General features: G+C 44.0%; 1 protein-coding gene across 3 annotated transcripts in view; it reads right to left on the bottom strand.

Annotated features, from left to right (window-relative positions):
- The window catches only part of ZBTB40 (zinc finger and BTB domain containing 40), a 295,060-nt gene that overhangs the window by 144,455 nt on the left and 126,269 nt on the right, over positions 1-24,336 (bottom strand). For all 3 annotated transcript variants that reach the window (XM_069240709.1, XM_069240706.1, XM_069240708.1), the window contains exons 10-12: positions 23,379-23,512; positions 21,239-21,410; positions 8,929-9,393 (exon numbers count right to left, since the gene is read on the bottom strand). In XM_069240709.1, coding sequence (XP_069096810.1) covers positions 8,929-9,393; positions 21,239-21,410; positions 23,379-23,512 — 771 coding nt within the window. The remainder of the gene's footprint in view (positions 1-8,928; positions 9,394-21,238; positions 21,411-23,378; positions 23,513-24,336) is intronic.

The raw sequence follows: 24,336 nt of genomic DNA, 5'->3' as shown, positions 1-24,336 counted from the left end.
AATTAAATATTTAGCTTGTTGAAATATCACAAGGGCTTTCGGAGGTGCAACTGCCCTGCTGCTTCACACCGAAAAGGAATCGAAGTAAGCGAAGTATGGACGTGGGTCCCCTGAGCACCTCATAAATCCTGGTCCAGAGTCAGGCTCTCAAATGAGGGAGTTACCCTCACAGAATCTATTTGTGAACCATACCCTCAATTCTTGTATTTTCCATAGTGGGAAAATGAGTGTCCTGCACCGCTCAGTCTTGATCTTCGATAGAACTCTTGGAATGAGGGGAATGGGTGGAAAAACGTAAGCATATCTTACTGACCATGCCATCAAAAATGCAATCCCTTATGATCCCAGATGGCGATCTCGAATTGCAGAGAATCATCATTTGGTATCCTTGGGAGTTGCAAATAGGTTGAGGCTTGGTTTACCCCACCAAGAGAATACCTGATCTATTGATTCCTGATCTAACTCCCACTTGTGGTTGGGTGGGGTTTGGGGGTTTGGGGGTTTGGGGATCAGGTTAGTATTGTTTTTAGGGCAGTTGGGGGGTCAGGGTAGTTATGTTTTTAGGGAGGGTGGGGGGGTGGCATGCTAGAAACACACATGCAGTTCCCACACCAGCCTTTACTAGGCATGCTTTTACAATGAAAAATCATTGTAAAGGCATGCGTGGTAAAGGCATTTGTGGTAACAATGTGGTCGTTGTTCCGACTACGTTGTTCAGGCATGCGTTGTTAGCACATTAGTTGTTCCATCACACAATTACATTTTTAGCTTGTTGAAATATCACAAGAGCTTTCGGAGGTGCAAAGAGAAGGAATCTAAGTAAGCAAAGGTCCACTGAGCACCTCATAAGCCCTGGTCCAGAGTCAGGCTCTCAAATGAGGGAGTTACCCTTACAGAATCTATTTGTGAACCGTACCCTCAATTCTTGGATTTTCCATAGTGGGAAAATGAGTGTTCCTAAATAACATTTTCACCTCACCTCTGCACCACATGGCCTTTGAATTTTGAGCCCTATGAAGGTCAATTTGTTTTTCTTCCATATTGCATTACACATTACTCTTCAACCATGCCATACTTCTGTAATAGGGAAAAATACACCATTTTACTGGTAATAATTTCTGAACCCTGAAACAGCCCCAATAAGACATGTAGTGTACAAAATGCTTTCAAAACAAATTACAAAATTGCAGCACTTTCCTTTGAGCCGCATTTCCTATCAATCAATATTTTTAGAGCGCGTTACTCACCCTTAGGGTCTGAAGGTGCTGTAGGGCATGTTCTCAAGGTTCAGTCAAAGAGCCAGGTCTTGAGGTCCTTCCTGAATTGAGGTAACAATGGAGACTGTCTGAGGTGGAGCGGTAATGTGTTTCAACATTTTGCCACACTGTAGAACAATCACTTTCCAGCCAAGGACTTCCTTATGTGGGGTACAGTAGCAAACGACTGCTGAGAGGAGCAGAGAGGTCTGGCAGGGGAGTAAAAGGCTGTGAGGAGGTTGAGGTATCCGAGTCCAAGTTTGTGGAGGGCCCTGTAATCGTGTACAAGGACCTTGAAATTGATCCTTTTCTCGACAGGGAGCCAGTGGCGATCTCACAGGTGTCATGTGATGTGTTCTCAGTGGGGATGTTCAAGTTGAGTTTAGCGGAGGCATTCTGGATTTGTTGTAGCTTGCTTAGGTTCTTCCTGGTGGTTCGGCATAGAGGGCATTGCCATAGTCAAGTATTCAGATCAGTAGTCAAGGCTTGTGATCAGGGCGTGTGTCATGGTTTTTCAACAGTTGCTTGGGATCCCTCTGAAGATCTTCTGTAGGAGTTGGAGGGTGCAGAAACAGCAGGAGGTGACGGAGTTGACATGTCTTGTCATGGTGAGTGCTGAGTCGATGATGACGCTGAGGTTTTGTGCGTGGTCTGTAGGGGTGAGGGGCTGCCAAGTGGTGACGGCCACCAGGAGTCGTCCCAGCCTGAGGATCTCAGGTCTTGTTGAAGTTTTAAGTTAAGGCAGCTCTTCTTTATCCAGACGGCAACTGCTTCCATTCCATCTTGGAAGGTCTTCTTGGCTGCTGTGGGGTTTTCAGACAGGGAGATGATCAGCTGGATGTCATCGGCATAGGAGACGATGTTCAGTCCGTAGTTTCTGACAAATGGGGGAGCTAGGCCATGTAGATGTTGAAACAGCGTGGGACTCAACGAGGATCCATTGGGTACTCAACAGCTGATCTGTGTAGGTTCTGACAGGTGTGGCGGGAGTCTGACTCTCTACTTTCTGTCTGTCTGGAAGGAGTGTATCCACCAAAGGGCCTTGCTGCATATTCCTGCTGCGTGGAGTCTGCCACAAAGTGTGCGGTGGGACGATGTATCGAAAGCAGCCGATAGATCTAGTATGATGAGGGATGCTGTTTGGCCGCGGTCGAGGAGAGATGCCATCTGTGGCGGTGAGTAGCATGGCCCTGGTGCTGTGATTAGTTCTGAATTCTGCTTGGGAGATGTCCTGTATGTTGTTGAACTCGATGTGTTGGTGGAGCTGAGCGTTCATTGCTTTTTCGGTGTCCCTGGCTCCGAAAGGCAGCAGTGAAATGGGGCAGTAATTCTCGAGATCCGTGGGTTTGGTTGTGGGTTTCTTCAAGAGCAGGTGGATTTCGGCATGCTTCCAGTCCTCAAGGAAATGGGCAGACTTGAGGGAGCAATTGATGGTCTTGTGGAGCTCGATGCACTGGCCTTGTTGAAGATGTGGTGGGGCAGGGGTCGGTGGGGGCTCCGGAGTGAAGTGAGTCTCGTCCTTCGTGAAAGGGGGGTCCAGGCGTGCAGGAACTGTGGGTGTTCAGTGGATCCTGGTTGGGGAGTTGGTGAGTTCAGAGAGTCTTAGGTCTGAACCGGTCGTAGAAATCCTTGATTTTCCAATGGAAGAAGGCGGCTAAGTCTGTTGCAGAGGTCCTGAGATGGAGGAATTTTAGTGGCCTCAGCTTGTGGTTTTGGCGAAATCCTTGATGGCGGTGAAAATGTATTTTGTGTTGTGGGTGGTGGCGTTGATACAGTCCTGCAGGGCAGATTTTCTGGTGCATTTGATGAGGCCTTGGTGGGATCTTGTGGCGGATTTGAAGGCTGCGTGGTCCTCTGGGGATCTGCTGTTCCTCCATTTTTTCTCCAGTTTCCTGCAGGTGCTCTTCGATTCCTGGAGTGCAGGGGTGAACCAGCTGGATTCCTTATGGGGTGTTTCCATGTGGTAGTTCGGAGTGGCGCTAGGGTGTTCGTGCAATCGTCAATCTATTGGTGGAGGTTTCTTGCTGAGATGTTGCCATCTGTTGTGTCGGGCGGTGGCGAATACATATAATCCATGTATGCTTTGTCTAATGCAACCTAATGTGACCTACTTGAGACATGTGACTGATTATTAGAGTCTTGTAAATGTAGCATTTTTAGTTTTAACAGGTAAGGCTCAATTGGCACTTATACACTCCATATCAGAAATAAAGGGAAGCAATGTTTGAATGTTTACAGACAACATAGATGGAAAGCTCATTGATAGTTGCAAAAAGTGATGAGCAAGTTGATTTCTCTAATATTAAAGAATCATCCAAACAGATGATGGTGGAGAGGGTGAACAGAGCACGTCAGGCTACTGGATCAATTTCTCAATGTAAAACCCATTAACCTATCACCCAATACATAAAATATTTACAGTTACTACCTCCACATAGTGGAAGAAAATCCAGGACACACTGCATCCTCTGCCAGGCAAGCTCATCAATATTTTACCTTTTTTATTTCCCTTAACAGTGTATTTTGTGAGATCATGCTTGTGGCAGTATACTGCTCTTAAATCTGAAAAAATAACATATTTAAAAATTAAGACATCTTTAAAATCTTGCTCACTTGTGATCTCCTGTGCATTGCGTGGCACTGCTTCTTATTTCACCTCACTTTTGCTCTACAGTTTGCCACGGCTTGCTCCATTGTGTGAGAGAGCAATTATCCTGTGCTCCCCTTCCTGGTTGATGCGTGAGCTGGTATTTTGGTAAGTTAGCTCTCCAGTTGTCTTTCTTCATTAGCAGAAGCCTATTTACGCTGATGCATGCGCGGATGTGCAGCACACGCCCGTGCAAGGAACGCCAGGGCAAGCTTGTCTGCACCCATCCTCATCCGGACTGCGGCATGCACCAGAACCCCAGGCCATTTTACCTCAGAAGAGGCCCCACAGTTAACTTACTGGCACAACTCTGATGCCTGAGAAATTATAGTAAAACACTAATCTGTTCTCAGTTTGACATCAATAGGCTCTGCCAGTGAAAGGGACTGACCTGCATATTATGCAGGTTTGCGATTGGAATTGCTCCATCTTCCCGTGGCATGCCTAACCATCTCTACAGTAAATTAGAAATGGGGCAATTAAAGGAGAGTAGCTTCCAAGAAGACACGTTTAGAGGGCTCCTGATTAACGCTAGATCATTAATCAAAATCAAAAAAGAATTTGCAGAATTCATAGTGGCATACGACCCTGACTGTGTCCTACTTATGGAAACATGGGCTTGTTGCTCATCTTACCCAGACTTCGTGGAGGCAATTCCCCCAGGGTAGATGATACTCAGACATGATAGAGAAAACAGACCAAGAGGAGGTTTTGCAATTATCTATAAAATAAGGTACCCCCGCTTTATGGAACCTGTACGGGGTTTCATTCCCTGTGAGGCTTTACACTTCATATTAAAAATCCAGTCCACAAAATCCTTCTATGGCTTTCTTGTCTATAGACCGCCAGGCCCTAAATAGGTCTTGACTTTAGAAATTGGCCGACTGAACCATACTTAGAGAAAAATAATTTTACGATATTAAGGGATTTTAATTTTAATTTAGAGGATGTCACATGCAAAGAATATGTGTCACTTCTTGAAACTTTGGCCCTCATTTTGACTTTGACGGTCTTCTTTGAAGACCGCCAAAGGCGGAGGCGCCACAAGATCGCCAGTGCTGGCAGTGTTCCGCCCACCATATTATGGGTACTGCTGGATTTTCTGACACACTTTGGGAAATCCAGTAGTAATCGTGCTGGTGGGCAGAGGCGCATGGGCAGTTCCACCACCGGCCCCACCAGAAGGACACCGCCCGCCGTATTATGTGCAATAATACGGCATGGCGGTGTCCTGATGGTGGAGCGCTGCCATAGGTGGAAGCACCCGTTCCTGTTCCCTGCCGGACGACCTCCTCTCCGGACCAGGTAAGTTGACTGTCCGACAGGAGAGGGGGGTGAGAGGATAGAGGGGTGTCGTGTGTGCATGAGTGGGTGTTTGCGTGTGTGTATGCATGTTTGTATGGCTTTGTGTATGCCTGTTTGTATGGGTGTGTGTATGTGTGTATGTATGGGTGTGTGCATGGGTGGTTGGATGGGTGTGTGCATTCTTGGTTGAATGCATGTATGAATGCTGAGTATGGATACGTGAGAGTGAATGTGTGTATGTAAGTGTAGGTGAATGAGTGTATGCATGGTGCGTGTGGGTGTCTGTGTGCGTGTGCATGTATGCAGGGAGGAGTGCGGTACCTGGAGGGAGGTGGTGGGAGGTGGGGCGCGCTGTACCTGGAAGGAGGAGGTGGGGGGGGGGTATTGTGTTTGCTGGAGGGTGGGGGTCATCTACCGGTGACAGGGAAGAAATGTCCTTTCACCGGTAGCCTTTCCGCCAGGGTTTTCATGGCGGTGCTACCACCGCAGAAATCCTGGTGGAAAGGCAGCTCCTAATATCGTTGGTGGTCTTCAATGGACCGCCGGGTCGGAGATGCTCATCTCTGGCCCGGCAGGTCCAACAACCCTGGTGGTATGAGTGGAGATGTGGCAGGTTTGCAGAGGCCAACCCACCACACTCATAATGTGAAACTGCCACCTTTGTCCTGGCGGTCAGAAGACCGCCAGGGTCATAATGACCACCTATGTCTTGTTTCAATCTTGCCCAACTGGTCGATGCTCCTACACACAGTGCAGGGCATATACTGGGTGGAATATTTTCCAATGACTCTTGGCTACAACAGAGTGAAGCGCTTTCTCTTAGTTGGTCGGAACACCATGCATTTGTTTTTACAAGCTCTTGGAAGCCCATGTACGAGGATTCAAGCAGGGCCAACCACAGCGTGGTCAAGCAAGATTGGAAGTGTGTCTATCAGAGGACACCTTCTCTACTGCCCTTAGAACTAGCAAAAGGATGGACCATGAGGATGTTGTTCTGCCTACATTGGAGTCCTTATCCTGGTTCAGTTCTGCCTTGGACTTGGTTGCCCCTTTTAGATAACTCAGAGGCCGAGGGAGTTGCCTACAGCCCCGTGGTTCTCTGACCGGCTCAGACAGCATACATTAGCATGTCGATGGCAAGAACGAGCCTGATGAAAAAAATATGATTTTATATTATACACAGAGCCCTAATTAGGGACTGCAAATTATCAGTCAGAAAGGAGAACCAAGTTAACACTGCCAACTCCACTAGAGAATTATTCAAAGTGGTAAAACTTATTTCCTAACCTAAAGATCCTATCAATCTAGAGGGATCCCAGGATTTCTGTTATAAACAACCAAATTATTTTCAATTGAAGATCCATACCATCTGTTCAGAATTTACAATTCTGCAAACTGATTCACAGGCAAAGTTAAACCTTAGAGAAAGAAAAGATGGAACTACAGGGCATGACGTGGTCCTCTCTTCCTTCACACAAATATCAGAAGATCAAATGAAGCTCCACCTTCTTAACGTCAAGTCAGGATCCCCTTTGGCACTGTGTCCACCTAAAGCTATCAAAGCTATCCAGTTAGTTGCTAGCACAATCACCGCCCCTTTGACCTCAATCACAAATAGGGCTATTGTCACAGGATGCCACCCATGTTTGTGAAAAGAAGCAGCAGTTAAAAAAACAAGAAAAAAATGAATTTAGATTCCAACGATTTAAAAAAAACACTGTCCTTCACCTCTGCTCCTGACATATGTAAATGTTTGAAAAAACATCTGAATGTCCAGCTCACATCCTTTATTGAGGAACAGGAACTATTAGATTCCTCTGAATTTGGATTCAGGAGCAATCATGGCACAGAAACTGCCTTGACCTTAGCTGTGGATAGCATTAGAACATTAGTCGATGCAGGTCATGCTACAGCACTGATTCTATTGGATCTGTCTGCAGCCTTTGATATCATATTCCCTACTCACAGACTGAATTCTACATCTAGATATAAAAGACTCAGCCTTGAAACTTCAATATCTTTCCTAAGTGAGAGTTTTCAAATTGTAACCTTTAAGCAATTCAAATCAAGCACTTTTGCCCTGCCTTGTGGAGTACCTCAGGGATCATCTCTAAGTCCTACATTGTTTAATCTATATAGCCCGGCTGGCTAAATTAATCCGGTTGTTTGGCACTCTCTTGCGCAGATGACATTCAGATAATTATGTTTATCGAATGGGCATTCTACATTCGTCAACTTCAACAACTGCATGAGGCGGTTGACGACTGGATGAGGGCAAATTAGCTAAAATGAAATGCAGAAGAGAAAAGTCTTCATTTTTGAAGGCAAAACCTCTATTTGGAATAATAACTGGTGTACAGATATAATTGGAATCCTGCCTGCATCCACCAATTCGGCAAAAAAATTACGTTTTCTTGTGGACCAACATCTTGCTTTTAATTTGCAGGTTAACCAAACTATATCAACATGCTTTAACATCATAAGGATTATCCACAAAGACTTTCCTTACATCAGGTATCAGCGCGTAAAGTACTTGTTTCAGCCCTGATTTCCTCAAGACTTTACTCGTTTAATGCACTTTATTTAAATGTCAATGTCATCCTTGACCATGCTGCCATCTGTTCAGAATTTAGCAGCGAGACTGATATGGGGTTTCCCAAATTTCAGTCAATTTCAGTGGAATTAATCAAGCTTCATTGGATCTCACAGAAAAAAACGCTTCATGGTTAAAGCCTTGTGCATTGCATACAAGGCCTTACATACCTTAGGACCTAAACCAATCAGAGCAATGTTTCACTGGTATCTGTCACCCAGTTCTTATTGCTCGGCTACTCATAACCTGGTGATGGTCACTAAATTTCAGAAAGCAAAATGGGGAGGTAGATCCTTCTCGGTAGCCCCCAAGTTATGGAACACCCTCACTCATCATCTATCGAGCCTGAAAAGCCACATAGCTTGCAGGAAAGCCCTTAAAACTTGGCTCTTCACTCTATAAGACTCAGGCCTCACTGAGGGCTCTGGGGTGTTAGTTTGTCCCTTCATCTGATCTAGCACTGTCTTTTGCGACTTACCTTTGGACATTCCTGTGCTTTTGTATACTTACATCATACGATCTTAGTAGACATTTGGGTTTAAGTAACTTTAAACAATTAATTTGCTTTCCACTTCACAGAGCCCCCTCCCCTGCCCATTATTCCTTCCTCCTACTTCCCCTCCAAACCATCCCTCACAACTCTCAACTTGCATACTTCAATGTTTTGAAGCTGCTTCGCCTGCATCCAGGGCTCTACAAGTATTTAATTAAATTGAGTAAACAAATAAATATATGAAAATGCTGAAAAGGAGGGTGCAAGATGGAGTATCCCACACAAGACCATTTCAGTTTAAGTAGGTACGTTATGCTACTCCAACACATACCTAAAATAGCTATCAAGAGAAGGTTTACAACTACTACACTGTTTGCAAAAATGGCATACATTTTCTTGATTGCAAACTATCTGGGTCCCAAGGAAAAGTTATGTCTTTTACATGATGTTACCCTACTCTCTTGCCTAAAAGACAAGGTAAATGACTATGCACTACAGCGCATAAAACTGAGGAAAAACACCACTGCAAAGCATTTTCAGACCATGCTAACACTTCAGACCAGAACAAAATGACACCTTCTCCATTTACACAGTTTACACACAGATCAGCGCATTCTTCTAGCTTTAGAAGTACCTGACGGATGTGCAAATTCCTTTCCACATATGTCACAGGTAACCATCAAACGCTTCTTTCGCCCTCTGGCTGTCCTATCAGTATTGGGATAACAGTGAGCTTCCTGTCTATGCTTCTCAAGTTCCTTCTTGGACGCTTTCACTTCGTTGCACTCTTGGCACTGTACTGGCTTTTCCAGGGCCATTCTGCAACGCTTCACATGTACTTCCAGGCGACAACGGAAATGGAAGATCTTGTTGCAATACTTGCAGATGTAGCTCTTCTTAGAGGAAGATATTGCTACCCGCTTTCCTTCTTGCTTGACAGAAACACACCTGTCCTTGATGCACACCGTCTCAACGTTTTCCAATTCTGAGGGCTCTGGGTTAGATGTTTCTCTTTTGTCCAAGGCCTCAAGCTGGTATTCACTGTTAACCTTCCACTTTCTGATGTCTTTCATTTCTCCATCTCTTCCAGTTAGCAATCCTAAAGAAAAAAAAACACATTAATGGTCTGGTGGTAATTTTCTGTGCACTCAAGCATGCTCTGCCATGTATCAGTCCACATTACTGAAAGTGACCAACATCCCACGTCTGGCTACCATGTTGTCTCCTAGAAAGAACTGTTTCCACATAATCATGTGCTATTAAAAGGAACACCCTCCTTTGATTTTGCTCTTTCTGTATAAAACAGCAATAGCTTTGAGCGGTGTAGCCATGGTTTAGTGGTGCAAAATAGTTTCCAGTGAGCTACCATGGAAATGTCCCTCATCATTTTGACCACAAGCACAGAGCTCACAGGAAAAGATGGTCCTTGACTGAAATAGCCTTTTTTTTTTTTTTTTTTTTTAAATATCGGATGACATTCTGCACAACAGGCAGGTGAAACCCCAGCCCACAGGGTAGCCACTGCTCAGTCTGTTGAGTGTTGGCCATCTACACAGATAAATAAAAATATTTGTTGGAACAGGAATGCCCCTACTTGTGTGTAGGTATTTAACAGTGCTGTGAGTTATCAGACTGCATGTAAAACTTGTATCCTAACTTTTTTTTACCCTACTAGCAAGCTATTCTAGTAAGTGTACATGATTACATAAGATAAACACTGGGCTAGACAGTGGATTATTGTGTCGGTTGATTATTTGTAGAGTTATGAGTGTTTGCCTCCCACACTATCTCCCAAAGAAGCCTCTGACTGCTTGTCCTCACTACCGTGAGTATCAAGGGCAGACCATGTGTACTTGGTCCGTTCTGCTGAGTCAAAGAGGGACAAACCCCAGGTCATCAGTGGCAAATGATACCTATTAAAATGGTTGTGGGCCAGAAGACCCTGCCCTTCCTGTGCCCTGCCCACCCGAATGGGTTCTGACAGTACTTATGGAAGACTTTTACTGTAAGCTGTATACCTCATCTGGGAAAACTGTAGGGCAGATTTCACATTCTGCATTTTTATTTTCCCCTGGCCAGGAATATGACTGATGGATTTCTGCATGTCGAAAATGCAGAATTTCTTCCCTTTTAATAAGTAGCTCACCACTGCGGATGAGCTTCCTTCAGAATCTCTATGCGGACCTGAGGCAGTACAGGGCCATACAGGAGCCAGGCAGCCAAGTTCAAGATGTGGAGATTCTGGAAAGGAGGATCTTCACAACAATTTTCTTCCTAGCCTCTTCAGCATCTGGAGGAAATCTGAGAATTGTGGTTGCCAAGGCCATTCCGGGGAAATAGGATCATTCTTCATTCAACTGTCTCAGTTAAATGATAACTGTTGGGCTCAACAGTAAAAGATGAAAACAAATAAACATTTTGGTAACCATTTCATCCAAAGGCTGTTGGACTCTAGTCTGAAATAAAAGGACACAGAATCTGGGCTCTTATGTCACTTGCATTTCTGAACAAGTAAATGTGAACAAATCCAGAAAGGTGTATGATACAAAACTGTGATTCATTGGTTCATACCCACTCATGATTTTCTTTCTTATCTGATTTGACACATTCCACCATTGGAGCATGCATGATTTTGATTGTCAGATTCCTGGTCACCACCACATTTGGGCTCCCTAACTGATCAATCATGTATATCAGCTATTAGACAAAATACACCTTCAACTATTACACTAAGTGCAATTTCTGAGAAAGTATTTGGTTTTGACAGCTGCAGGTTCTCCTCCCACTCTATAGTACATTGACTTCACTGATCTAGCCTCTTCATAAACAGTTCCATATGGAGTACTGAATTTGGAACCTGAACAGTGCTATGTGCAGTGGGTCAAGAAGTAGAGAAGAATTAACCATTTTTCTTGGGTAGAAGAAAACTTCACACCTAAAGAAATGCTTATCTTTCGAAAGCTTTCAGCGAAAACACTGCTAATGAATAACCTTTAAGAGGGACAGTGTGGAATTGGAATTTCTGGAGCTCGAGACAGCAAAGGAAAGATGTTATTTTAAAATCCTATGACACTTGCTGATATGGTGAGGTATTTATCAGCCAGTCACACAGATAGGAGGAGCTGGTTATCTTTTTCCTAATGAGCCTGACTGCCGAATTCAATGGATTTCAAAAGAGCACATGGGGCTGACTTTAAACCAAACTGGTAATACCATGTACTGGCAATATGTATTCTTCAATGTGACTCAAATAGACATCCAATGTCTTCTTGCAAGTAGACTCTGAAAGTGGGCATTCTGATTCTATGGTGATCATTCAATATCCCTGCTGGGGTTGAAACAGAAATAATTTGAACTTTTTTAATAATTATTTTTTACTTTTCAATGGTCAAATAAACTTGGATTCCTGATTTTGTCCTTTGTGTTGTTCCAAAAAAAATAAGAAACATTGATTCCTAATCTTTTGGCAGATAAATGAATAGGGTTCACTGCCTCCTGCAGAGTTTTTGATTTCCTGCTGACGCCACTGGTGTGCTGTTGAGAGAAGCTGGATTAGGATATCAATCCAGAAGGCTTGATGTTATGTTTGTTATATTATGTTATATTATTTGGAATAGTATAGTGTAAAACTCACACAGGAGGTTATCCTGGTGCTGAAGCAGGAATGGTATGGGCTAAGCCATGGCGGGGAGTATGTGAAGAGCCAGGCCTTCAGTTTCTGTTGGAATTTAAAAACTGAGAAGGTGGCTCTGATGTGCTGGGCCAAGTTGTTCCAGGCTCTAGGAGCGAAGTAGGAGAAGGTATGTCAGCCAGATCTGGTTCTGCGAATGTGAGGGTGTGTGCGAGTAGGATTCCGACTGAGACGAGGAAACTGATAGGTTTTTGGAAGTTTATGCAGTTGCTGAGGTACGTGAGACCAATAGTGTGTAAGGTTTTCTATGTGTGTGTGTGTGAGGAGTCTGAAGGGTACCCGTTTGTGGATAGGCTGCCTATGGAGCTTCTTGATGTGTGGCGTGATGCGAGTGCAGAGTGGGAGGTTGAGTTTGAGCCTGGCCACCGAGTTCTGTATCATCTGAAGTCTTTAGGTAAGTTGAGCATTGATTCCAGCATAGAGGCATTGCCGTAGTCCTACCTGCTGAAGATAAAGACTTGGGTGACGGTTCTGCAAGTGTTGGTAGTGAGCCATTTAAAGAGCATGAGACTGCATTCACTTGGCTGGTAGTAGCGAGGTATGGGGGAGGTGAGCTATGTTGTGGACAGGGCTTTCGAGAAAGAGGCCTAAGATTAAAAATAAATAAATAAATAAAAAATTGCATGCGCCCAAATATTTGCTTACTGAAGCACAGAGTAAATAAGATGGAGGAGCTGTAGAACATCACAGGGTTATACTGTAAGTAGTGGGTGCTAACATATCTCCTGGATTAATAAAAATTCACTTGACCAGACCAGTGACAGAAATGATTGTTTCCTCACATTCAGACATTGACAGGAGAGTATTTATATTTCAATATACTTCACAGATAACCAATGGCAGAGCTTGTGGCCATCTTGATTAAAAGTGGATAGGACTGTAATGGAATATGTTGCATTGTATTGCAACGAACTGCATTGCTGTAATTTGTGTGGCTTTGAAACGGTGTGCTGTTCGTGACCAGTTTCTTGTAAACATGGCTTGTATTCATGGTTGGCAAAGCATGCATTTAAACTTTTACCTATGTGATAAGTATTGGGTGTAGAGCTTGACAGCCATAACAGTGCACTAGTCTTGTCGTTATGGACCTCTAAGCATGACCGGAATTGATATGAAGACACTTAATTACTGAATACCTACACTAGGTGGCACTTGAGCTTATTTTCTGGTATAGGCCCTTACTTTATCTAAATGAGGTGATCTACTTAGGAATCTTCCATTGTGGGTAATTATTAGTTGACCTTTGGTGGTAAGATGAGTATCAGATATGTTTTAATTGTTCTTTGGGTTTCCAGGTGATTTCAGAGCTTTTATATTTAGCCTTGAACTGAGTTCCAGCATTTGGTGGTCTATGCAGAAAAGAGGAACTCACCTGTTGGACTTCTGTACCTCGGGCCATAGAAGTGGTGCTGCCTTTCAACTGAAGTCCCTTTTAGTATAAGAAGTGTGAAGCTTGTACTGCTGAAAGGCTGGACATGCTCACAAACCTTTGAATTATAATGCAGAAATGCCCTGAAGAAAGTATGGCTCGCAAATATAAGCCAGTAACGAGCTAGGAGACGCAGCTCTAAATGAAATTGAGTACAAAGATGCAATAAAGGTCAGGTGGGAGTGTTTCACTGTATTCAAGAGGAATGAGACAGGCTGGGGCAATTCAGCCATGCTGATACAAGTGTTGAGGTGTGTGGGTGGCAGATGTGATAATGTTCCATAGCAGTGGTTGAAACTGAGTCCAGAAAAAAATTACTAAAAAGAAGGGGTCAGTGGATCAGCAGGAAGAAGACTTTGGCCATGTGGAATAGCGGACTGCTGGCTTTTAGAGATCCACGTTGTGCACTAAGTACTCAGAAAAATTAGTGGTGGCTATGGTTCTATGGTAGACAAATGCAACTTCTCCAAGATCCCTTGGTAGTGCAACATACAGGTTATCAGCAAAGATATATACCATTGCATTCTTGTAAGCCTGCTTTCTTCAAAATGCTAATTATATTAAATCAATATATTTCTCTATGTGCTGAGCCTAGTAATACAAAGTGGTTTAGCACTTCTTTATCTGCTGGGCATTATACACAATTACCTTAATAAATGGGAAATATGTGCAAGCAATGCTCCAATCAAATGTCCCCTGAAATACACAATGGTTGTCCAAGCTGCCACTAAAGAGACCAAAGTACAATGGGAGTACTTTGCAACTCCAATCAAAGATGAACATTAGCTCAGGCACCAGTGCAAACAACAGAATCCATCACAGATACCGTCAGACATCTTTCGATGCACCCAGCAACAGGTCTTCATAGTACACCTCGCTTGGAAAAATCATCAGTTTAGATGATAAAAGCACAACAACTTGAAGCAAATTGCTTTACTCTAACCAGTCTATCCGAACCCAAAAACGAACATTCGCCTAGTGCACAAGTATAAAGTAACTAAAACGGCCATAGGCATCCAGGGAGGAGGGAGGGCGCATGTGAATCTACAGCTCTACATGCCACAAACAGATGCTTACTGGGTAAGTAACATTTTGTGTTCAGTGACATGTGTGGCTGTAGATACACATGCTTAGCGTAGACTTAGCGTAGACTTTAAAGCAGCCCCTCCATAAAAGCGGTGGCTAGACTGTGGGAGTTGCAGTTGACTGGAAAAGAGTTCATAGCACAGCTTGACCTACACTGGTTTGCTGACATGCTAGTACATCCACACAGTAATGCTTTGTAAATGTATGTGGTGTAGACCACGTAGCTGCCTTAAAAATGTCAGCTTTAGGTATGTTTCCACAGAATGCCATAGTGGTTCCTTTTTTCCTAGTAGAATGTGCTCTGGGAGTAACAAGTAACTGCCTTTTTGTTTTAGCATAGCAAGATTGTATACACTTTAATATCCATCTGGCTATGCTATTTTTGGATATTGGGGTGCCTTTCTGAGGTAGTGAAAACGCTACAAAGAGCTGTTTAGTTTTCCAAAATCTTTGGTTCCGTCAATGTAAAACATAAGTGCTCGCTTAACATCTACAGTGTGCAAAGCTCTTTCCGCAACAATGGATTGGGTGATATGGAGTGGGAAACCACTTTAGAAAGGAACTTCAGGTTTCTTGAAAAGACCACTTTGTCCCTATGGACTTTGGAAGACAGGTTTTTCCAAGGTTAGGGCCTGGATCCCACTAACACGTCCGAGTGATGTGATAGCGACAAATAACGTCACTTTCCAAGAAAGATACTGATGAGGGCATGAATAAAGTGGCTCATAAGGAGGGCCCAGGAGCCTGGTAAGCACAATATTGAGTTTCCAGGATGGTGCAGGAGGCACTCTGTGTGGAATAACCCTTTTAAGGCCTTCCATGAAAGCTTTAATGACTGGGATTCTAAACAAGGAAGTATTTTGTCTAGTCTGTAGCTAGGCAGCTGTAGCTGCAAGATGTAAACGAATGTAAGCATAAGCTAAATTTGCTTTCTATAAGTGTAGCAAATAACAAACGATGTCTTGGACAGTAGCTTTAATGGAATTAATACTTTTGGGTTGGCAGTAGCATACAAATGGTTTCCATTTTACAGCATAACATGCGCTGGTTGTGGGTCTACGAGCTTCCCTGCGAATGTCCATCCATTCCACGGGCAATCCTAAGTAACCAAACTCTAAGACTTCAGAAGCCATATCGCAAGGTTGAGTGACTTGGGGTCTGGATGTCTGATCTGTCCTTGATTTTGAGTGAGAAGGTCTGGCCTCTTGGAGTGCTTCTCGTGGGGGAACTACTGAGAGGTCCAGACGTGTGGTGAACCATGGTTGATGAGCCCACGTGGGAGGTACCAGGATCATTGTGAGAGGTGTCTGTCTGATCTTCCGAACAAGTAATGGAATGAGAGGAAGAGATGGAAAAGCATAAGCAAATATCACTGACCAGTTCATACACAGAGCGTTGACCTTGGATTGTGGGTGTAGATACCTGGAGCTGAAGCTTGGGCCTTTTTTTCTGTTTTCTGCTCTGGCAAAAAGGTCTATCTGAGAAGTTTCCCACCTTAGGAAGTATTTTTGAAGAACTTGCAGGTGGAGTTCCCATTCATGGACTTATTTCTGCATCCTGCTGAGCAGGTCTGCAAAGTCGTTGTCCGTTCCTGGGAGATACTCTGCCATCAGGTGAATGTGGTGATGGAGAGCCCACTTTCATATTGTCTGAGAGAGCTGTGACAATTAGGACGACTGTGTCCGCCCCATTTATGTAAATAATACATGGCTGTTATGTTGTCTGTGCAGACTAAGACAACCTTGTGAGACAGGTGATTAAGAAATGCTTTAAGGGACAGAAAAAACTGCCTGTAGCATGAGGTAATTGATATGTAGGGATTGGTGACAGAGATCCCAAAGGCCCTGTACTTTGAGGTGTTGAAGGTGAGCGCCCCAACCCGACTTGATGCGTTTGTGGTCGGAATGACCTGAGGCACAGGGTCCAAAAAAGGGCCAGCCTTTCAACAGGTTGGTGGTGTTCCACCATTGCAGAGAGCGGTGAGTATGGCGATCTCACAACACTAGATCCTCCAAGTGACCCTGTGACTGAGAACACTGATGTAACAGACACTGCTGTAGGGGACACATGTGGAGTCTGGCATGGGGAACAAGGGCAATGCAGGACGCCATCGTCCCTAACAGGCACATGATAGTCCTGACAGTGTATGTGTGATTCTAATGAAACTGGGGAGAAAAGACTGAAAAGTCTGTATGTGGGCCTGGTAGCAGCATGCTAGTCCCAACTCTGCATTGAGAGTAGCTCCTAGATAACGCTGTATCTGAAGAGGTTGTAGATGGGATTTGACAACGTTGACTGCAAAACCCAGTGTGGGAAGCAGGTCCACTGTCATCTTAGCGTGATATCGGCACTGTTGAGTGTGTTGGTTTTCATGAGCCAGACATCTAGATAAGGGAATACGTGTATGTTTTGCCTTCTGAGATGTGCAGCGACTACTGCTAAGCACTTTGTGAAGACTCTGGGAACAGCTGTGACTCCAAAAGGCAGGACTTTGAACTGTTAACATTTGCCTGCAACCACAAAGCTTAGGTATTTTTGGTCTGCAGGGTGGATGGGGATATGGAAGTAGGCGTACTTTAGATCTAGGGCTGTCAAACTCACTTTTTTGCAGAAGCAAAATAACGTCTTGAAGAGTAACCCTGTGAAAGTTTTCTGAGAGAATGTAGTGGTCAAATGGTCCGAGGTCAAGAATAGGCCTGAGAGAGCCATCTTTTTTGGGAATGAGAAAGTATAGGGAATACTCCTGATCCCTGTTGTTGTAGGGGGACAGGCTTGATGGCCCCTTTGAGAAGAAGGGACTGAAGTCTTATTTGAGAAGTGTGAGATGCTCTTGGGATAGTCTGTGAGTGCGAGGGGGAATGTTTGGAGGGGTGGTAATGAGCTCCGGACAATAACCATGTTGGTTAATGGAAAGGACCCATTGTTCCATGGTGATGTTGACCCACTCTGGATAAAAAGTTTGAAGTTGTCCCCCAAAAGTTGTGTCGTGGGAGGGGGAAGACAGAGGTAGTCACTCCTTTGCTGTGAAGGTAGAGCCTCATGTGAATGTGCTCTTACCGCTGCCTCAGTTGTTTTTGCCTCTGTAGGCTCCCCTGAAGAAATCCCTACAATATGAAGCTGAAGTACTCTGGGATGGGAAGTAGATGCCTCTGAGGTTGTAAGTTTGTGACCACCTCTCATTGTGGGGCAATGAAAAGTGCCCCTTTGTGAGGGGGGCTGAAAAGCACCCATGTATTTTGCGGTGTCGGTATCTTTTTTCAGCTCCTTAAGGGTGGAGTCCACGTGACAGCCGAAAATGTGCTCCTCGTGGAAGGGCATATTGAGGACTGCCTGCTGGACCTCTGCTTTGAACCCAGAGCATCAAAGCCATTTGTGTCTCCTTATTAATACATTAAGGCACTCATTACGACCCTGGCGGATGGTGGTAATTTGGGGAAAGATACTGCCAACAGGCTGGCAGTACCTTTTCTCAAATTATGACATTGGCGGTTTGGCTGAAGCCAAACCGCCAATGTACCACTCCGTCTGCCAGGGTGTTAACAGCCTCCGGGCTGGAGACTTCGGTCTCCAGCCAGGCGGCTGTCACAATCCCCACCTACCGCCATGGTTTTCGTGGCATGCGTACCACCACATAAACCATGGAGGTAGGCACTATCAGTGCCAGGGAATTCCTTCCATAGCACTGATCGTTGTCCCCTCCGCCACCCTCCCACCAGTCCTCACCCACCCTCCCCCACCTCTCCTGACATCCACACTCATACACAAATGCATACCCACATCCACCCATGCATGCACGCATACATACCCACACCCCGCAACACACACTAACATACATTTTAGCACACATGCATTCACAACACACAACATACACATACACTCACACTCATTCATTCACGCATGCATTCCACACAACTCACACCCGCATGCATGCATACAAAAACAGACCCCCTCCACACACGTACATAACATCCCCCACCCCCTGTCCTGTCAGACAACCCGACTTACCTGCTTGCAGGGGGTCCTCCGGCAGGTTACAGGCTGCGGCGCTGCTGCCAGCAGCAGCGTCCGCCAGCAAAACACCGCCAGGCCGTATCATGGCTCATGATACGGTAGGCAGTGTTTTGCTGGTGTGGCGCTGCTGCTCGCAGCAGCGCCACCTTACCGCTGCCTGCCGCCATGACCATCGACAGAATACCGCCAGCCTTCTGGCGGTATTCAGTCTACGGTCATAATGCGGTTTGTGGCTGGTAGCCACGGTGACGGTACGTTGGCGGCCGTCGCCGTGGTGGTACGCGGCATTTACCGCCAATGTCATAATGAGGGCCTAAGTGTCAATACCACGTGCAGCTGTGTCTGCAGAATCTAGGGCATAGCCGATGGGATTATTTGTGGATTGCCCCTCTGCAACAATCTGCTGCCCTCTTTTGCTCCGCCCATATGGGAGAAATTGGAGGAGCTCCAAGGGTGATAACTCTAGGGCGGACAGGTTCTTTAAAAATGTTGTCTGCGTGATGAAGCATGCCAGGTAGCATGGGGAGAAGCTGTGTATCCCTGTGTGTGGTTGTAAGGGTATCAAACAGGAAGTCTTGTTTTACTGGGTCCCATTGCAGCTCATCATTATGGAAGGCAGCTGCATGAGCTACAACCTGTTGATAGGATGTGCTATCTTCTGGTGGGGAAAGTTCTGTGGGGTACAAATCTGGGTCCTGGGTCAACAGAGGATCAGGGTCATATGTGTCCCATGGATCTGGATCGTACTGTGTCCCACCCAATTCATCCCCAGTGCACAAAGAGGATCCCTGAGGTGTAAAGTCTCCTGCAATAGGTGAGGGAGGTGAGTGAGGAGGGGTGGGAGATATGGATGAGCAGGAGGTGGAGGAGGAAGAGGTGGAGAAGGCTTGGTAGGTGTAGAGGAAGCCTTGTCCTTGGTAACATCCTGTGGAGGTGAAGAAGTGTCCAAAGCCTCTTGAAAGGATAATTTCCTCTTGATAAGTGCAAGGGAGAATCACTAATGCATCCTTTACCTTTATGGATAAGGAGGCGATGCTGTTGAATGTCCATGGTCCCCAAAATAGGATCCAAAGGTGAGGGAGTAGCTGAAAAATGGCTACAGTTCTTCTGCTCCAAATATCTTGCCTCTGTGGTTTTTCGGCGCAAACGTTTTTGGTCGGTGCACTCTGCTCAGCACCAAGTTGGAGGTGGTAGCAGGTCTGTCCCAAAGTACTCAGAGCCGAAATTCGGATCAAAGTGTCTGGCGCAGAGGTGCCGGAGGTTGAAGTCAAAGACAATGTTTTGGTCTTGGCTATTTTTGAAGCCGAGCAGAAGAGGTAGGTAGCCGAAACAATTTTTCAGATCTGACCAAAGCTGGTGGCAGTGGCGGTCTGGTGAACTGTAGAAGGGGCTTTTAACAGTCCTAGGGTGGACAGGAGGAGCCACGGTATTCACGTGTTTTGCAGATGTTACCTTGTGGTTTTTTATGTCTGACTGGACGTCGGAGTTAGAATCCTGGATAGAGAAGGCCTATTCTTTTCCTCCTGGGCGTGATCCTCCCCAAAGATGTCCGGGGTGTTGTCCAGACTCTTATGCGTCATCTCCAACCGACAAGCTCTTCGTTCTCGAAGGGTCTTCTTTGATCGGAAGTATTTGCGGGCATTGCAGGCAGCTTCCTGTGATCGGGGGACAGGCACAGGTTACACACCGGATGTTGGTTGATGTGGGGGCATTTCGAGTGGCATCGAAGACAAATATGAAACGGCACCTGTTCCATCAGCTCAACATACTCTCAGTGCCACATGGTTAGGTAGACCCAAAACAGGCGAGGTCGCCACTGAGGACCTGTGGTCGGAGATGACAGGGCAAAAGGTCAAACATGGGAATACGCAATCGAGAAACATTACTGCTGATAAGGAGAAGACAGAAAGAAAGATTTCAAACCGGAGCGAGTCGAAAGACAGAGCGAAGACACACGCGTCTGAACCCAACAGCTGATAGAAAACAATGTAACAAAGGAGTCGATGCACATGAGCAGTATCACCGAGAAGAAGTCAACTTGATCCTGTGACCCAAAAATACTTATTCAAAGATAAACACCTTCCAATACTCCGGACCCAACACTAATTGGCAGGAGTACACAGAGCATGTGTATCTACAGCCACACATGCCATTGAACATATCTGTAGAAATATGCAGTTTAGAGGAACCAAATAACCCCTAGGGAATTAAGTAACGCAACAAAAAAAACTTCAGTTTTTGCTTCTGGTGCTTTGTATAGCCCGAAGGTATTGTGTCAAGGGAACAGTCTGTTATACATAACTCTATGGTTGTACGTGTAATGAGGAATAACACAAATGAGGAGCTCAAATGAGGCCATATCTGACTCCCTCTGGATCTAGGCAGTACCATGTACATTATATCACTTTCATTGCATATTGTATTTCATGGCAAATTGGTTCCTTGTCAAATTCCTCATCTCCATCATCATTGTTCATATTCATTGTCTTTCACACATGAGCCAATGGATGTGACGGCAGGACATGTTCTTCAGTTTTCTTTGCATAAGTGACTGGCACAAACAAAACATGCACCATTGAGAGGGAAGCTTGCCTACTGTTCACACTGTCTTTAGAATATAAAAAGACTGCTTCTGTAATTCTTGACCTTTGCCTGCCAATGAGAACTTCTTTTCAAGCTCAGATCTTTCCAATATAAGCAATCACTTTGGGTTCTAAGTAATCTTACCCATTTGTTCCAGTTCTTGCATCAGTGGCTGTAAGCCTGGAAATGACTCTTGGAGACGGCACAACAACTGACAGAACTTCAGACTAGGAACAGACTTCTCCAGTACAGCTGACAGCAACTGCTTCACACAGGACACTGCACAGTCTTCTTTTTCACATATAACACTAAGCAACTAGTAAAGAAAATGTGAAAAACATGCATATGGTTTAAGTGTACGGCTTTACTGGAAGTTATTAAGTCAACAATATACAGCCTATTCATATTCATTTATTCTTACAATTTTTATTTCATAAATCAATAAAATGGATATAAAATCAAGGCAAAATTCTCAACCATATTAAACAACTTGCAAAATAATTTCCTTTGAAGCCTGAACATGTTACCTACTAACCTGAGAAAAGAAAAACAAATACAAACATGTAAACCCATTTTTAATGTAGAATAAAAGTATGACCAGTTAGAGTATGTATCAGTGAATTTTGTCTGGGACTAACTAATTGCACAACACTTCCGGAGCCACACAAATTTGACATTTGTTGCATGTAGTTTAAATTGTCTTTGGATGATGGACACACTTCTCAACGAACAAAGCTAGCTTTGATTGTCACACACTATAATTTGCCAGCAGCTATACCAGAACAGTGGTCAGATGTATGTACTAGGTAAGGCATCTCACAAATAAAGGTGCGAGCTCTACAGGTCTAAAATAGGGTTATAGTACTGGACCGCCTTCACTTGCCATTTCAGACAAAATCCAGAAACACACTAATTTCCCATAAATACCATTCACAATAAAATATTCAACTGTGAACGTATCCTGTCAGCCAATCTCAGTGCTTGGTGAGGTAAATCTACAGGCCTCACTAGGAGCCTTTCATCCATTCCCAGCTCCAGTGCGAGGTCATGAACCCATGATGCCTCTGGAACCACCAGACTGTTGTTTAATGGTAACTCAGGAATAAGCTTGCTGTGCGTTTTGATGAAGCAACTGTTTAGAAGTGTTCCTGGTGTTCAAGATGGCTCATACAGTATGATCATAACCTTTAGGTATAGGACAAGTAAGTACATCCGAAACAGACTCTTGTAAAGCTCCCCTGTAGGTGAGACCAAACGTACACTTCAATGGAGCTCTGATCAACAGCTGTATAGGTACAGAGGAAAAAGAGGAAAGCACAATATGGTCCATCAGGAAGGCCAGAGTAATTTTCACCTTTTGGAATTTGCTCAGCCCACTAATTTTTTCCCATTGTATCGGACCTACATCATATAAATCTAATAAACAGACCCTGATGCTGAGGGGTGAATGCGACTACAGACATAAAAGTATGATTATCCATACATCTATGGAGGGGCAGGGGAGATGCAGTTATTGGTAGGTTATCTGGATTTTCCAGCAAACTCCATGAATATTTACATGCCTCCAAAAGATAACACTTTCACAGTATTTCCAGTGAAGTTGGGCATTCATCTAGTTATTTGGGAATAATCCTGTTTTCAAATAATTTGGACCAAATCAAGAAGGAAGCGTCAAGAAAACCCCTTACTCAGGCTGCATAAACTGATGCAACTTAGAAACAGGTCAAACTGTATATATAGCATACCTAATCTCTCTTACCATGGTTTAAACATGCAGGACGTAACTCTTGTTTTGTCATTTTATGAATGTGATTAATTATCTATTTGTATGAGTAAGAATTGGTTTAGATTACATATATAATTTATATTCAAAACATGCTTTGTACCATCCCTTTTAAGATCATAATATATAATGTGATAACTATCCTTTCAACATCTCTGTTTTTCTAACTACATTTATGTCCTGTATCTGTCTTTATTACTTACACCACATACAATTGTACAGGACTCCACTGGATTTAGAAATTAAAAATATTAAAGATAACAGCAGAGTGCACATCTTCTTAAAACATTCTTTGCTATATGATGCTGAGGCTTTCATGTGCCGGTATCAGAGAGATCCATGGTCTAGCAAGTGTCAGTGGTCTTTTAACTCACATTTTAAAACTGATAATCAGAGGTTTTATTGCATGAAAAAGTAAAACTTTAAGTTGATTTTCTCCAAGGATTGATCTGTGGTTCTCAGGATTACAAGGCAACTTTGCAAAAAAATGTTATACTGTACCTCTTTTGCTGAATCGGTGAGGTCCTCATCTCCAGATGTTACCAACTCTAGCCTCTTGCTTTCTTTAATGGCCTCTGCAATAAGATCACTATGTCGCAGTAACACTTCCATGGCCACAGTTTCCCTTTTGGACACTAAAATGGAAGAGGCAGTTTGTGAAATTCAAAGTTGTTTCCTTCACAAGTCACGTTGAGTATATGTTGTTAACAAATTCACAATTAAAGTAATTTCAGAGGCAATCTCTATTACACTCGTAAAACGTTAAATATGAAGACAAAGCAAGCAACACTGTTTTACATAGCAATAGCTGAGACAGACATGGATCAATTTACATTCTCAAAATATTACTCTAAAAACAGAGCTTTTTCAAATTGTACAAGATACAATTTAACTCTAGTGGATGATGACATGGAAATAAAACTACACATGCAAGAAATAGTATGCAATGTTTTGATGTTGTATTGGAACAGGTTTAGGATGTTACCTTGTGCTCTTGATGAGTTTTTAAAGAGAAATAGTACTGAGAGATAATTTTTCAAGACAGCCATTCATGAAACCAAGAAATTTGTTAATTATAATTTGGATCATTGGAAGCCAGGCTCTATGTTTCCTCTTCTTATACTGGCCATTGGCAACACTGTTCGCAACTTAAAAGAACCTTTGAAGCAACACAGTAGAAAGGGTACACCAATACAAAACTGAGATAACCTGCATTCTCTTCAGTCTCAAAATCCATATTTCAGTTTTTTGACCCTTTGAGTCACATACAAGTGAATATGGCTCTAGGAGTTTGAGCAGTATTCATAAGAACTTAGGCACACAGCTGTAGGTGGTTCTGAGGAGAACTCTGCAGCAGGATAGCAATATAAACTGGATATGACCACTGTTGTTGGAATGAGAGGCAACCCAGGAGACTGTAGGGCAAAGGCTGAAGCAGGATGGGTGCTGTGATGCATTA

This window comes from Pleurodeles waltl, chromosome 6, assembly GCF_031143425.1.
Source record: "Pleurodeles waltl isolate 20211129_DDA chromosome 6, aPleWal1.hap1.20221129, whole genome shotgun sequence".
Lineage (NCBI taxonomy): Eukaryota > Metazoa > Chordata > Amphibia > Caudata > Salamandridae > Pleurodeles > Pleurodeles waltl.
The sequence above is the reverse complement of the archived record's forward strand: the minus strand, read 5'-3'. Positions and strand labels throughout refer to the sequence as shown.